This window comes from Triturus cristatus, chromosome 4_2 (assembly GCF_964204655.1).
Source record: "Triturus cristatus chromosome 4_2, aTriCri1.1, whole genome shotgun sequence".
NCBI classification, from domain to species: Eukaryota; Metazoa; Chordata; class Amphibia; order Caudata; family Salamandridae; genus Triturus; species Triturus cristatus.
Window position 1 is genome coordinate 249608469 of NC_140586.1, and position 15712 is coordinate 249624180.

The following is a 15712-nucleotide window of genomic DNA, read 5'->3' on the forward strand; positions in this document are numbered from 1 at the left end:
TGTACATTTAAAACTTTAAAAGAAATTGCATAAAGCCACATAGTGGAGCCTCCAGTGGCGCACCATGATCCACCTATTGCCAATAGGTTATTTTTAGTGAGGCAAAGATTATTAGGATTATTCCAATATGGCGATATGTTTAGTCTTTTAAACGTTTGGCCTGTGGCCAAAAACAAGGACACATTATATGCTTTCTTGATTGTCAAAACCTTTAAAGGAGCAGCAACATGTAGTCGGGTTGCTTCATTTGACCAAAGTTGGGCCCAATATAATAAGGGTCTTAACTTTGCATTAAGGTCTAGATTTATGGATACCCTGTATCCAAGTACAAGGCTAGGAATAACAATGTTAGGGAAAAAAACGATTTTTAACCACTTTCCATGAATCCAGGTTCAGAACACTGCAAGGGTCAGACTCTTAAAGGGCGACAGCTTGTGTCTGGTGTCTGTAAACCTCCATAAAAGATGAAAAAAGCAAAGGTTCCTAGCCTTCAGGCAGATCACAATGTAGCATTTTCCTATGGCTGAATATAAGAATACTCTTATCAACTGTTTTAACCAGGAACCATTTGCTGCCAACAAGATGCCCAAATACTCAAAGCCACTTCTTAATCCGACATCCTCCAAAAATAAAGTATATTGCTGGGATCTCTATTTTGTTTTTGCTGCCTTAAAATAAAAGCCTCGATTCTTGTAAAATCGGAAAATGTATTCTTAAGAATTTGTAACCCCATTGGAGTTTTTGGTAACAAGACAGTATCATCTTCAAATAGTGAGGTACATATGTCTCCCCTACTAATCTAGGACCATCATAAATTTAGTCTCTAAAATGGCCAATCATACAAATTAATATAAAGTGTGAATAAGGTTGGGCACAAAACACACCATTTGACATACTTTTCTAGTGACAGGAATAAGATTCGTAGTCTCACCAATTGGGCCCTATGTTATTTTTACATAATTGTTGGTTTTTAACTGAATGATTACATTTAATAGATTATTTAGGAAACCAATATCAGAAAGCACTTTCCACAACATGATATGTGGCACTGATCAAATGTTGATTTTAAGTCAAGAAATGCAACATAAAGAGCCTAATTTCTATAAAAGAGCAAAATTGCATATCAATAAAGAAAATTGAAAACTTTGGTAAACCGTACTGATGTTTTCTTGTAATCCTGCATGAAGATGGAAACGTGTATTTGCCAAACCTTTGGTTCAGATTTAAATAAATCAACAGAAATTGTGTCTAAGTCAGGTGACTTGCCTGATTTCTGGCACATTACTGAATCAACTGCATTGTCAATGGAAAAGTGAACAGAGGTATCACCAGCCATAACTTTACAATTTATATCTTGTACTTAATTATCTAACATTTAAACCTTTAAACCTAAAATTTCATGAGTACACAACAAAATGCTTTGGATACATATCTCATGCATTTGGTGTGTTTCGGGTGTATTAACGAGAAAACTTCCATGGACTATCATGTGTCAAATATCTGTAGCCTAGTAGAGGTAAGTTCATCCACAATTGCATCTTACATTGTGCCTTTTTGGTTTTCAAGCTTGCTTTTGAAGATTTACATGCTTTTATTGTCCTTTTTAATTGCCTAAGAGCAGAAAACTGCATTTCACCTTCTTTCAGTTTCTATCATACAAATGATGTTGCTTTATTATGAGTACTTTTCCATTTCCTGTGGTCTTGGAGAAAAATTGGCCTACTGAATGGAACCTAGAAGCATTTACCTCCCAGTAGGTAAGGGCCATCGAAGGCCATCGAAGGACTTGGATAGAACATTCTAGAAAGTGAACTCCAGTGTTGTAGATGACAGGTGAAGATTCAGATTTCATTATTGTGTCATATTTCACTTGCCTAAGATGTTATAGACCACTGCCACAGTTTCAGCTGTTCATTGACAACACCTTGAATAGGACTCGGGGTGAAATATAAGCAGCACATTATAAGTGGTTTAATAATGGATTAGTTAGAATGTGATGACTTTAAATCCAAGGTCCTGCTAAGGAGATGAGATCAGTACATGGCCCTTTCATTGAGCTATAAGGATAAGCTCCTGGGTCAGTGTCAAGAATGTGAACTTTATTTGAGCTGAACAGTGAATTCTCCTCCCCCTAAAAAAATCTATTAATAAAGTCTGTTGTTTGCAGAAGCAAAACACTAAGTTAATTTTTGGGCTTGAAAAATTAACTGAAGTAAGATTGGGATGACAGACCATGTAGGCTACTTGGAGGCTCATGAGCCTCATTTCATAAGTGCCTTCAGGATGCCATGGACATTTGTACCCATTTTGTTCTTCCATGAAACACTTATAACAGAAGGGAGTGCAAATGCTTGTGTGGCCCTTATGCAATAATGGTCATGGAGGTGCACATTATGTGCCTGGATAATTTCACTGAGGTGTTCCTCCTTGGCATGGGTGCATAGGAGGAAATGTGAATGCTTCTACAAGTCAGAAAGAGCTAGTTCTGCAAACTAAAGCCATACAGGTTATAAAACAGCACTGGACCACCCAAAGCTCCTCTAAACCACCAAATTATGCAATAATTGTACTCAAGAACGTGTCTCTGTGAGCTCAAGCACAATTGTAAACAATCTTGCTAACTTTTGCTAAGAATGTTTTTAAAAAACATTACGAGATGAAAAAAGACTCCTAGTTACTGTCTTCAACGGACATTTGAGACAGAAACATTAGCAAATTGTCATCAATTAAACAAATACCCATGATCACCCTCCTTCAAATCAGAACCTCCATGAAACCCTCTTCATACATTGACAACCCCATGCCTATAAACCTGTAAAAGACCTCAGAACATTACTCCATAATCTTCAGGAAAATCAACATCTTTCTTGGCAAAGATGCACTGCTCTACTTTGTCAAGCCTAGACAGATTACATGCCTACTGAACATAAATGTACTCACTTATAACCTCCAAAACCTTATTTTTGACATCATGGTTTTCAGCTATTTCTTTAATCTGCTGATGCACCCAATCATCACATTACTCCCTCCCATTACTTCAAACAGACCATTGGGTGAGTCTGACTAGATTGCTAGCCATGCCCCGCCTGGACAACTGTAGCACCATCTACCCAAGTCTTCCCAAAATCCTCTTTACTAGGCAACAAAGCTGCAAAACTAGACATCCAGAATGAGTTTTAACCTACACAAGCAAGCCCACATCAACCCTTTGAAAATACTTCATCGGCTACCAGTCAAATCCAGTATCAAATTCAACATTCTCTGCATCATCCACAAAGTGTTCTCGTAGAAAGGGCACATTACTACAGGATTAAGATCCTTGCTACACCTTAGCTAGCAACTTCTGCTCACTGGCTTTTAATCTGATACAGTAACAGAAATTCCAGTGAGTGAACCACATTGACAGATCAATGGGAGTAGAAGGTCCAAGACAAAGGATTGGCTCTCAACCCTTCCTTGATATCTGAACTGTATCACATGATTTAGGGAACTCCGGAAAACTGAAATTTTGAACGTGCTTTTTAACAGACCTTTCAAGCTACTAAAAACAAGGACAACAAAACATTAGCCTATATGATTGGATGCATTATGCCCCTATATAATTTCAGGACAACAAAACATTAGCCTATATGATTGGATGCATTATGCCCCTATATAATTTCAGATTGGTCAGTGTTTCTATCCCCTTCTACACTCAGAAGAAAAAGACAGGTTACATTTGGAGCGTTACAAAACTCCCAAACCCATAAGTACATTTTGTTTAACATTTGTAATTTGAAGAACCATAACAATTCTTTCATATTGTGCAAACCCTGTTGCTTTGATACTGAAAGGTACATTTTTTATTCTACGATTATCGTTAAAACATTTTATTTCCATTTTCAAAAATAACATCAGTAATACTTTAAAAGTGCATGAGGAAATTATCTTAGGCGTTATAATTTTGATCCTTCGATATTAGACCCAAGGTTGCGATAGTCATGAAAAGATCTTATTATATCTTAATAGCTTAATGGACATTTATGTTTGTACCATAATTGACTGACTTTCTGGCATGATTTGTGGCATAATCAGCTTTGCCTGCTCACATGCTCACCAAGTGTAATACTCTGAATTCACAAGTGTTGCGCTAATCCCAGGGAAAGAAATGTTAGCAGTGCACTTGTATTATTACTGCTGTTTGGAAAAAGTCTGCATCTCTGGTGGACACACTATGCATGGGCACCTGAACAGAAATTGAGACACTACATTTACATAGAGGCCAAAGAAGTCTAAAAATATTTGGAAATGTCAGCGGCTGTCCTGAAGATCACAAGTATACGTTTTTGTATCGTCAAGAGCATCCTTGCTAGGTAATCGAGATACTTTGGTGCTGTAGCCAGGACCTTGTTACCTGACCACATGAAAAACTTGGAGATGGTTTCCATTTGGAAAGTATTACTGGAAGTTGAGACTGAAAGCAGAAAAGTATTCTACGGTATTAAGTGGATTTACGATATACATTTAAATCGTTTAAAGTACTGTTTCAGTGATAACCTCGAAGGGATGTAAACTTTACACTTTTGTTATACATTTGGATTCTAAGACACGTAAGGAACAGAAAAGAGCCTTGTTATCTTTAAAGACTGTTGATATTTACGATGCATTTGTTAAAAGTAAAGATAGTGGAATGTAAGAACTACATACTCCTTAGGAATGTTGGTTTATATATCAGTTGAAGAAGCAATGTTGAAAATATAGCAGAACCTGAGAGTGTGTATTTGCAAAAACACAAGATAGTGATCTTTACCATAAAAAAGAGTGATGTTGTAATAGATTGCACGTGTTACAAGGCCTGTTAAATTAGCTTTCCTTACAGACACCTAGACTGTAATTGCTTGCACAGGTTCCGGCAGGTAGTTCACAAAACCTTATTTCACTATAACAGGCATCTGTGTATATTTCTATTGCATTCGGTTAACTGCTGTGTCTTACCTCTTTGTCAGAGGCTGGTGTAAAGGCTCTGTATTACAGACATGTTCTCCTTACACTGTCTGTATTTCCTATCACATTGTTGTGATGATTTACCAGAGCCCACTGCCAACCCATCTGTTGATGTACCAAAGATTTCGCAAAGATAGCTTCCTTTCCATAAAAGTGATGTAATGTAGATTTTGTTTAAGTTAAAAGCAATAAATCAGTTTCTTACCAATTGATACGTTCAAAGCTATGAACTTTTCTGTTAACACTTCTCATGTTTCACCCACTGGTGGGCATCTACTAGAATGGTAATGCCAACTGAAGTTTTTTATGTAAAAGTTTACAGAACATTATAATACCAACATATGGAATTTTTAGTCTAGACCTGCCCAGATATAGGCTCCACAATATTGAGTTAAACTACGCAATCAAGGTAACTAACTGCAGTGTTAGGATAGCAAATCTAGATTTTCCCATGTATGGTTACCAGGGTACCGCAACAATGTAGTGGAAGTCTATGTGTAGGCAAATATTCTTGCCCATGCAAGTTTTATATTCAACCAACAGAACCTCACTCCATAGAACTGTACTAATACAACAATGTATACAACTGGTTTTGTCAAATGAAGATGAATTATTCATAATATTAGGGTTTTATTATGTATTCGCCCTCTTAGTCTTTGTGTACAAAAATAAAAATAGAATAACATACAGCATATTAGAGAGAGTAAAGTTATATAAATAGAAAAAGTGGATAACCAAACCTAGAGAGGTTTCAGAAATGTGTTTATCAATGGGCCTTGTAGCAGAACTCCGTCTCCCTGAGCTTGGGCTATATATGAATTGAAGTGTATGACGTGAAAAGGTATATCAATTCACACAGGCCATTCAATGTAAGGGTGGCATCTCTGGAATGAACAAAGGCTGCACAGGTTAACATTTTATTCTACAGAAAAAACTTTAAATACAAAAGCTTGCCCGGAAGGGTGTCTGCCTGGCCTGTTCTATCGCACAGCGCAACCTTATGGAAAATCAAAACAGTAGAACCATCCTGGGAGTAGGAAACATCTGTGGCAGAGCTTTATTGCCTTTATTCTGGCAATCTGTGAGCACTCAGGAGTAAATGTTTAAGGCAATAAATCTGAATATCACTCAATAAATACCAGATGCAGACAAAGTGTGCATTCCAAAGTTTCAGAAATGCTTCCTTTCATTTGAAGACACCCACAAACAACTTTTAAGTTGATTAATTGTATGGCACAACTAAGTAGTCTCAACAAGTCGTCGAGAAAAATTTTGAAAGTTGTTTTTTGTGATGTTAGTGCCTTATTTCGCATAAGATATTGTGGGAAGTTGCTGCCCAGCACCTCTCAAGGGCACAGTCTTGAGTGCTCTTCTATGCTGATCCTGTGGACATCTTGTATATCCTTTACTTACTCAACAGCCAAGCCACAAATCAAGCCATGTCAACAACTTATTCCTTAAGGCTTCGGTTCAGGCTGAGCTGGTTTTGGAGTATTGAGAATTACTATACATTGTGTCTCAGAAATCATTGTACTGAGAGTAGAATTTTCTTTCGTGGTAATGTTAGATTTCCTTTTGGGTCTTTTGAGGGCTGTGAATTGTCATTCTTCCGCTGATCATCTTCCTTAGAGCAATGCTTCTTTCTGTTGATTCTGGATGAGTTACCTTCCCCAGGAGATTTCTGGAGGCAGTAAGCTTCATCTGAGTGTGCCTCTTTATACATTGATATAATACTCTTAATCTGTTCTTTGGTTCGTTCACTGAGATCTTCTCCTTCTGCTGTCTTGAGTCCTTTCTTTTGATTTCTTGCTCAACCAGCTTCTGGGCTAAAGGCACCTATTTTTTGTATATCGGCGTTGGACATAGGCTGTCTTTGCCCATAATACTTACCTTCCCCAAGTATTAGAACATGATTTGATAAGAAAAAGATGTAGCTTTCTTTGGACACTTAAATGAAGCTCAAACACAAGTTCTTTCATACAGCGGTCTCCATTTTTTGTGTAGCACTGTTCCTGTGTGCTGCTAGGTAGAATCATGCGACTCAAAGTTGACCCCATACCACTCTCAATGTAATGGAGGGAAGCCGCATATAAGCAATACCCATGCACGCTAAAGACAGTTTCCTTTTTCACGCCTTCAGACACAGGTGAATAAATGTTAAAAACATTGTGTTGATAACTAGGGGCATGTATTTAGCAGCTAAAAAAGAGCCCAATACACAGAATCGGATTGTGAGAGGACAATGAGGAATATGTGATGGCAGTTTTTTACTGAAGATAAGTAGCTTGTTCTTTTGACAGATACCAGTAACTGCAGATTCCCCACTTTAGAATAGATACCAAGGCAGAGGTTCTATGGAGTGGCCTCATATCAAACATGTTGCAGAATCGAGCAGGTGAAAAAATCCTTGCCGTCTGACCTGGCTGTCAAGGCAGTGCTGGTTTGTGAAGAACCAGTTACTTACCTTTGGTAACCCTCTTTCTAGTGGATACTCTATCTAACCGCAGTTTCCTCACCTTGTGAATATTCCTCCCCAGAGCAGGTCTATGTGCCAGCTCTCCTCTTGCTGCCTTAAGCATTAGTGCTTCTTCCTTGGTTTTGTCCTCTGTGTTCTTGCAACCTTCCTGACTTTGTTCCTGTGCATTGATATTGTTTGTTTTTACTCTGTGTGGGGTTCCTTATTGTGCCTGTTATTTTGTTTATTTTTGACTTATTCGTCTCTTTGCCGTCCTCGCCGCCCGCTCTTCCCGCCGTTTGCCGCTTTTCCCTCTGCCTCCTGCTTCCCAGTGCCCCTCCCACGACCTACTTAATAGAGGACGCAGCGCACCCGCAGTGCGGCCATACACCGAACGCATTACCGGTGCACGAAAGTCAAGCCCGTCTGCGTCCAGACCGTGCCCAGTGCTGGGAACCCTGTTTTTTCCAACCCGCACAGCAACACGGCTGCAGACCTTCGAGCCCTGGATCCCAGGTGCATCAATAACTGCTGCTGTGCATCTCCTCACACCACCAGAGGACCGTTCTCCTGCTAGCACTGTCACTTCACCTGCAACACCGAAGCCACCAACAACGCTGGAGATACCACAAACACGACTGCATCCACCACGCCGACCAGGACCAAAACAACTCCAGTGCCTTCTACACAATGAATGATTACTCGGCAAACATGACACGAAGATCTGGGACACGATCTTATCCCTCAACCGGATGCCATCTTCCTCACTGAGAACTGGCTGAACCCGACCTCTGCGCCGGCCATCGCCATCACTGAAGGCTACAAGATAACAGACTGGGACCGAACCAACAAACATGAAGGTGGAATCGCCATCATCTACAAGGACCCCATCCACTGCATGACATCCTCAGACGACTTGACTCCGATAAAGGAGCATCTCAACTTCCAACTCCACACAGGAATATAGGTGTTTACAATGCATGCGATTACAACGCGGTTGTTACAACGACTCCGTTGTTACATCACAGTACCATTACAACGCAAGTCGTTACAATGACTTGCTGTAGGGGGCGTACTGGACTTAGGAATAGTATAATTTACTATTCCAACTCCAGTCTGTGCAACAGTAGGGAAGGTGTTAGAATTGTAAATTACAATATTCCTTAGTTTAGAGTGCCACCTACAGCAAGTCGTAGAAACCACTTGCATTGTAATGGTACTGTAATGCAACAATGCAGTCGTTGTAACGACTGCGTTGTAATCGAATGCGTTTTAATGCATGCGATGTGATGGCTGTTTCCCCCACACAGATGGAAAAAGCACCATCAGTGGTACCCTTGCTTGCAGTTTACCAGGATCAAGCGCCAGCTTCTGCAAGGTAATCCCCGACCTCATCGCCCTGATCGGTGACAATGGCCTCAAGCAACTTGTCACCGAGCCTACCCACATTGCAGGACATATGCCCAACCCCATTTTCATGTCCAGTGGCGGAGTCAAGCAAAACCACGTCTCACAGCTCTCCTGGTCCGACCACTACAGCGTCCACTTCACCATCTCAGGACCTAACAACACTGCCACCATGTTCGTTGCTGTCTGAAGATGTTCTATGCAGTCATCTGGAGATGCATGCCAGAGTTCAACAGCCAGCTGTAGTCTTAGCGAAAGACTGGTACACCCAACCTCCGTAGGGACACTGCCATCACTTTCATGAACACCTATGGGGCACTGGTAAAAAGGAGCACTACAAAATGCTCCTTTCGTCCTGCAGGTGCAACACTAACATCCAGGCTCCAGGGTACAGGACAGACATGACCTGGGCTAGAGTGAGCATCCTGAATTTGTCTTTCCACAGGAAGTTGTTTAGAGAGCAGAGATCTAAAATAAGGTGAAAGCCTGTATCCTTCTTTGGCACAAAGTAGCGGAAGTTAAACCCAGTTCCCTCTTCTAATGCCAGAACCCTCTCTATGGGTTCTTTAACCAAAGGTGCCTGCAGTTAATGCTGCCAAACTAATGTGTGATTGTCCCGTCAGCTGCGCTGATGGGTGTCGGGGGGGAAAGGGAAGAGTAGAAAGAAATGGGAGGGCGTTCATCCTGGTGGACATGTTTGGAAGACCCATTCTTCTAAAGTGCGGTCTCACCAGCCTATGAGGAAACATCATGTGTCAAGAGACACTCTTGGAGGAAATAATGACAGCCATTGAATGGCATGTCCATCAAGGGAGCCTGGACATCCCCTGATAAGTCTGTAGAACACATCCAAGCATGGTGCCGAGCCACCACATTCTTGCCCTTGGCCATGCCTAAACAACTGGTTGTGTCCAGACCAGACCAAATAACAAATGTTGCTGAATCCAGGCCATCCTGGATAGTTTGGGCTAAAGACGCCCATAGGACTTCTGGAAAAACCAGTATGATTTGATCTCCCATGTACAACAAAGCATGAGTATTTCGACCCAGGATGCATGCAGCATTGAGAGATGGTAAAGCAAGGATGGCAGAAGAGAACATACGCATGCCAAAGGTCTTGATGTGTTTGGATTTGCGGTCAGGAGGGGTTATAAGCAAGGCATTAGGTGTTTACTCTGCTTGTGGACATCTGTACCATTGTGGACATCTGTACCAGCAAACTCTCCAGTATTGAATGTTAAGCCGGAAAGTCATGGTTGCCTAGCACTGGTGCGTGGTGAGGAGCTACCTGCCTATTGATTGGGGGCTCTGAACATGGTTTTGCTCAAGAGGGTATTCAGGCTGGAGAATCTCTGAGAGAAAGTTGGTCATTACCTCCCTGGGAGGGAGCTGCAAGTCAAGGACCTCTGCAGCCTGTTGCATAACCATGGCGAAAGAAGACCTCTACTCTGTGGCAAGACCAGGGGTAATGACAAGTCCAGTTTCTGGGAAGGTCCAGACCACTGGCATCCTGTGTTTCTACATGCATACTGTGGGACAAATTTCTCATCATAGTCAATATTGTCGAAATCAACCCCAGGGCTGGTGTAATGTACGAGTTCGGCCATGTGGTAAATGCAATTAGTCAGAGTCGTAGTGTTGGCTATTGGCTGCGCTTCTGTGAGATCTAAACAAGGCCTTGAATGAGGATGATAGGAGGCCTGCTCAGAACTAGAAATCGCTATATACGTTCTAGAGCCTCTTCTGGCAGCGTCAGTGGCAATTTCACGGGAGACAGTGTAGGGAGTGGTGCTGGAACTGAAGCTGGCACCGAAGCCCCAGCAGAACCCGAAGCAGTTTCAAGAGGCACAGACAGCACAGAGGGTACACTCACTAGCGGGACCACAACTAAAGGCATCTGTGAATCCTTGGAGTCTGAAGGCACACCAGAGGTACCCAGAAGCAAGCAAATTATTCGCAACATGGCCTCCCTAAAGGCCTCAATCAGTTGCAACGTTGCTAATGGATTTAGAAATTTGGATTGCCTCAGGACCAGAATCGAAATGTGGCATGTTGAGGCCCTCGTTCCATCTCTGGAGTTCAAGAATGGCGGGAATGGGCAATTCTTGAACTGTTTCTACTTCTTCTTTCACTTAACCAAAGACTTTGACTGCAATGAGGATGAGCCGCTGGAATGACTTTGACCAGTCATGGTGTGGAGTCTTCCAATGTTTGGGGACGTAGTGTTTTGCCTTGAAATCAAGTATGGCCTTCGAGTTCATCTGGTAATCACAAACCCTGGATTCATATTTCAACCCCTAGGTACCAAAGGCATACCTCTAGGGGAAATGCCATAGACATCTGTTTGCAACAGCCCTACAAGGTTTGAGCCTTGACGTTTTGTGAGGTGACACATTTCCTTCACACAATGGAAAACAAAACTCAAAGATGAGAGGAGTATGGCTCTAGATCCTGGTCTGAAGGTGTGAAAAGAAAGCAAATGAGGTCAGTGCACTTGAGTGGCGCTTACATGCAGACTCGATCGTAACTTTTGGACCGGAATGACATTAGTGCGGAACTGTACGATGCCACCTACCAGTGCGCAAGAGTAGTGGTTTTGTGTTTCTGGATGTAGTTCGACACCTGGGGAAATATTCACAAGGTGAGGCAACACCAGTAAGAAGGATCCATCATAACATAGGCACCAAAGCCCATGTTGAAGCCAGGCAGATATGAAAGACACGAACCACTCCCACCAATGCAGTGATAGCAGCCTTGCTCAGGTGGAATGTGATCTCACACCTTTCAGGCTCTGCTTCTTAGCCAGTGACAAGGTCCTCTACTGCACAGCCATCCCTTTCTTTGATCCAGAGAATCCTACAAAAAGTTGGTAGTCATCTCAATGGTCTTTGGTATGGCTAATGCAAAAAACAAGGCCCTTTTGGGGTACAGCTGATAGAGCCTCTACTACTCTTTTGAGGAGAAATGGGGAGGAAAGAACTCTGGCAGTGATTTATTGCCCAATGTTTAAAGGCGTTACCACTTGATGGTAAAATGGCCACCCAAGACATAGAACCAATTTCTCCATAAAAACTGTGGTATAGGGCATGTCTACTGAAAGTGACTACAGTTCACTCAAGTGGCAAACTGACATAATTGCAATGAGGAAGACAATCTTCAAGGTCAGGAATGCAGCTAGCAGCAATGCCTAGGCTCAAAAGGCAAACATGTGAGGAATGTCAAGACCCAGTTAAAGTTCCAGGGGGAAAACAGCCCTCACAACGGAGCCATCACCCCGCATACAATTAAAACGCGGTCATTACAACGACAGCGTGGTAACAACGCATACCATTACCCTGCAAGTCGAAACAACGATTTGCGGAGGGGGGAGAAGGTGTTGGATTTAAAATCCAACACCTTCCCTACTGTCCGCACAGACTGGAGTTGGAATAGTAAATTATACTTTTCCAACATCCAGCGCCCCTGCTACGCAAGTCGTTGTTCTGACTTGCGGGGTAATGGTATGTGTTGTTACAACACGGTCGTTGTAACGACCGCGTTGTAATTGCATGCGGGGTGACGGCAAGTGTGAAAAGGAGGTACATTCGTTTCAGGGTGGTATAACAAATGGCTTGGGAGGAAACATGTGAATCAAACCTTTTAAAAAATTTCATAAAAGGCGATTTAAACAAGAGCGGTTTGCCTGGCAAATGTAATAAGGCCAGAGGACAAATGTTCTTTTACAGTGACAAAACAGAAGGACGCCTAACAGCTTCGCCTGATGGGGGGGTTCAGTGCCATGGGCACCACACGAGGCTTAAACAAGCCCCAGCATCCGTCATAAATGGATTTCGTGGAGGGGCATCTACGCTAACGATTTAGGTAAAAGATCAAAGTTGTCAAAGTGGGATGGTGTTGTGTCCTGCTTTGTTTTCTTATGCTTGGACTTTGACTTGATAAAGGATTTCAAGCAGGAAGTAGAGGAGTCATGAGTACAGCCACCTGACTAGGTTGGGGCCTAAGAATTGGAGCGGGAGCAGGCTCAGCACAAAACCCTTGACTTCTAGTATTCGGAAAACTATGGCTTTGCCTCCTGGTCTTGAACTGCTTTTGGGTGCAATTATCATGCAAATGAACCCAGGCATGAAAGGAACAACTCATGTAGGACCGGCATGGACATAGGTTTCCTGCAGTCGCAGCACTGTTTGAATCCTGTTGAGTATGTTGGAGACATCATTTCCTGGCTAAGTCTGGAACAAAGTTCCTTGCCAACATTGGAAGGTGCACACTTAAATAAAGGAACCAACGTGAAAGCACAAAGGTGCCGCGTATATTTGGCCCGCACTGTAATTTGCAGTGCATTATGAAATGATATGACGCTAAATAGCGGCACGCAGGAGCACTGTTACAACAGTCTTTGGATCCATTCTGGCACATGGAGATATTCTAATGTACAGAATCTGGGGTTAAAGGTATTCATCCGAAACCCACCTTTTCAGCCAGCCAAGTCTTGACATGGGAAACCCAAGAGAACAGCAGGTATATGCCCAGAAGAAAAGTTTCCATTGCCCATCTGAAAAACAATCAATTCTGGGACCAAATGAAGGGCCTCTTGAGTACTGCCAACAGAATACATGCCAATTCTTCACAGACATACTAACTTTGATGACTTCAACTATGCAGAAATAGAGCCCCATACGCCAACTTCAGCATTATGAGCAACTTGGAATTCGTTCACAATGGAGATCTTCAAGAGGATCAGGAAAAAATACAGTTATGCAGTTATACAGGAAACAAATGTAAACAATCAAAATATCTGTATTTTCATCCATATCTGTTTAATGATGTCAATTCCTATCCACATTTTTAGATTGTGTTTTTTCCCCCTGGGATAACCAATGTCACCAGATCTTTGCTATGTTTTATGATCTTGTTCAGTCTCTCTTACTACTTCTTCACATATTTTCTCATGGTTTCTATCCATTACACATGAAACCATTCTAAAATCTGAGACTTTCAAAGTTTTCTGACATCGGATTGCTCTCTGCTACACAATTCTCTGAAGAACCTAGTGGCTGGGAGTACTGCATTTACAAACTTCGTAAATATAACATGTAAAACACAAATCAAATTCCTGGCCTCCACTATCCCCAGTCCTCTCCTTGCTTCAATGTCTTTTCCAAATCATATGGTTAGTCTTCCTCCAAAACACACCTAGGCATATAATTTAACTTCAGTATGAGGCAGCTAGTCTCCTCCAGCTCTCATTCTGTTTGGCTTCAACTACTTATATAAGGAAGGTTTACAAACATCTCTTCTTTTGTGTGGGCAAATCCCGCTGCAACACATAAGGTAGAGACCTGCAACACCCTCCTCTTTTAGCACGTTTCAACACACAATTTAGTCTTAGCTGAAACTATCAGCTCTTCAAATGTCTTATTGACACATCCATGTTTGCTTTCTGCTTCCGGGTCAGAAGGCTCACCCCAAAACACATGACACTCTACAAAATCCTCATCTTAAAACTTAAGAAAGCACGTCACCTCAACCTCTAGCTCTAAAAGCCTCACCAGATAGGCCACCATCCGAATGCTGTGCTCTGCTACAGCCACTGTCTAGCTTTTATTAAGCCACCCAAGGCCTAATCAAATTTCGAGCTCTTCAAACTTTTTGCATTTCTCCACTGGAATAGCCTTTTTGCCAAATTTGGAACTGAATTATTCCTCTCTGCTTTTAAGTCAGTTCTCAATGTCCACGTCTCCGTTATCTAGACCCAGAACAGATCTCCAAACTCACTGTGCCCGACTCTGACCAAATAATATCATGTACACATTAATCAGTCAATAATCATATGTTTTCTTATTGTCAAAATACTGTCCAGATAGTACTCACTCTTGCAACACCTTATGCAACCACTGAGCCGTCTACAACCCAATGTACGAACCTTGATACTATGTAAAGTACTTTCTTTAAGAGTTCACATTTAGAATATAAAATAAAATACAAACACATGGGATCAGGATCTCTAGGACTGAAATACTGTAGTATTCAGGCTATTTCCAATATATGAAGGTCAGTGCTTTGTTGTGCCTTACTATGTATTTTTTGGTGTCCTAAAAGAGTGTCCTTTCTACTAAATCGTTTTCCACACACATTGCATGGATATGGTCTTTCCCCTGTATGCCTTTTTTCGTGCCTTTGCAAAGCTCCAAGTTGATTGAAGCTTTCTCCACATATGGTACAATGAAAAGGTCTTTCACCAGTATGTACTCTTTCATGCTTTATAAGATTTGATATTGATGTAAAGCTTTTTCCACACACAGTGCATGCATGTCTTTTTACTCTGGGTGGTTGCCGACGCCCAGGATAGTTGATTGTTCGGACTATTTTCTCATTATTAGAAGTATATGGTTCGCAACGTTGCAGTGGGTTTGATTTGCATGGAGTAATGTTGTCATTTCTCACTTTCCTCTCAGATATATTGTATGCATCTGATCTCTGCAGGGAGGGTGCCGTCTGACATATGCTGAAAAGAGTATGTTCAGTACTATCAGTTTGCCAATGTGCAGGTGTCTCTACACTCATTTCACAGTCATTTTCGGATTGTATGTGGCTTGCAGAAATTCTTCTGTCTTGGTCATTATAGACTACATTTAGTTCTCTTTTTTTCGATGCAAATTTGCAAAGGCTTGTTGCAACATGATGCTTTAAAGAAATGCCCCCTGTTCGCTTTCCATTCTTGTTGCGATTACCTGCAGGTATGAAATTAATGAACACTATAAGTTTTTTACAAGTGGAAATCTGCACAGTTACAATATTTTCATACTGAGTATTAGGTAGTGTTTTCCAGCCCTACAAAATGGGGTTGATTATGTAATACATCATGAC

At 41.6% G+C, this 15712-nt stretch overlaps 1 protein-coding gene across 4 annotated transcripts in view; it reads right to left on the minus strand.

The window, feature by feature from the left end:
• The window catches only part of LOC146833572 (uncharacterized), a 90823-nt gene that overhangs the window by 8099 nt on the left and 67012 nt on the right, over positions 1-15712 (minus strand). For 2 of the 4 annotated variants that reach the window (XM_085601429.1, XM_085601425.1), the window contains exon 5: positions 13640-15576. The exons of the other annotated variants lie outside the window; for them this stretch is intronic. In XM_085601429.1, coding sequence (XP_085457555.1) covers positions 14873-15576 — 704 coding nt within the window. In that variant the 3' untranslated portion in view covers positions 13640-14872. Of the gene's footprint in view, positions 1-13639; positions 15577-15712 lie in introns of those variants that run through there. 4 annotated transcript variants of the gene reach the window in all.